Source organism: Geospiza fortis, unplaced genomic scaffold (assembly GCF_000277835.1).
Source record: "Geospiza fortis unplaced genomic scaffold, GeoFor_1.0 scaffold208, whole genome shotgun sequence".
NCBI lineage: Eukaryota > Metazoa > Chordata > Aves > Passeriformes > Thraupidae > Geospiza > Geospiza fortis.
Window position 1 is genome coordinate 642,977 of NW_005054468.1, and position 1,050 is coordinate 644,026.

A 1,050-nucleotide genomic window follows, 5' to 3' on the forward strand; every position below is an offset into this window, starting at 1 on the left:
CCTGCTGCTGCTGCTGCTGTGTCTGAATCAACGTCTGCTTCTGTGCCAGTGCAGGAACCCTGCAAGGAGCTGCCAGCAGAGGTGGTGGAGCGGAGCATTTTGGAGTCGATGGTCAAGCCCCTGACCAAGTCTAGGGGCAACTTTTGCTGTGAGTGGTGCAGCTACCAGACACCTCGGAGGGAACGCTGGTGTGACCACATGATGAAGAAGCACCGCAGCATGGTGAAAATCCTGTCCAGCCTGAGGCAGCAGCAGGATGGAACCAGCACACCCGAGGTGCAGAGTAAGAGTGCCCAGAGTGCCTCTCCAAACTCGAACTACATGTCCATGAACACTACAGGACGTGAGATGTCGAGTGCTAATGTCTCAAACTTCAGGGGATCTATGGGCAATTCACTCATCAGGCCCAACTCTTCTACATCTTCGAAGTTTTCTTCTGTGTCTTACCCTCAAATGAAGCCTAAGTCACCTCACAACTCGGGCATGGTTAATTTGTCTGACAGATCCCGCTATGGAATTGCTGATATGACGAATTCTTCTGCTGACCTGGAAACAAGCAGTATGCTAAATGACTCCAGCTCAGATGAAGAGCTAAATGAAATGGACAGCGAGAATGGCTTAAACTCCATGGATCACCAGACCTCAGGAATGTCTGCAGAGCAGCTGATGGGATCTGATGGCAACAAACTATTGGAAACAAAGGGGATTCCTTTCAGGAGATACATGAACAGGTTCCAGTGTCCTTTCTGCCCTTTCCTGACGATGCACCGCCGAAGTATTTCCCGTCACATTGAGAACATCCACCTGTCTGGGAAGACGGCTGTCTACAAGTGTGACGAGTGCCCCTTCACCTGCAAGAGTTCCCTGAAGCTCGGTGCCCACAAGCAGTGCCACACAGGAGCAACATCCGACTGGGACACCATGAACTCCCAGGCTGAGAGCATTGCCTCGTCCCTGAACGACAGCACGGTGTCCTACGAGAGTGGGAATATCAACGGCAGGAAGTCAGCCGGGATGATGGAACCCGTGCAGCCGCAGCCCCCCCCGCCG

At 53.0% G+C, this 1,050-nt stretch overlaps 1 protein-coding gene across 1 annotated transcript in view; it reads left to right on the plus strand.

Moving 5' to 3' along the window:
* ZNF462 (zinc finger protein 462) overlaps positions 1–1,050 on the plus strand; it is an 88,125-nt gene that overhangs the window by 40,127 nt on the left and 46,948 nt on the right. Inside the window, 1 exon segment of the mRNA XM_014309930.2 lies at positions 1–1,048. This exon segment is cut by the window's left edge and continues 9 nt beyond it. Within this exon segment, the coding sequence (XP_014165405.2) occupies positions 1–1,048 (1,048 nt within the window).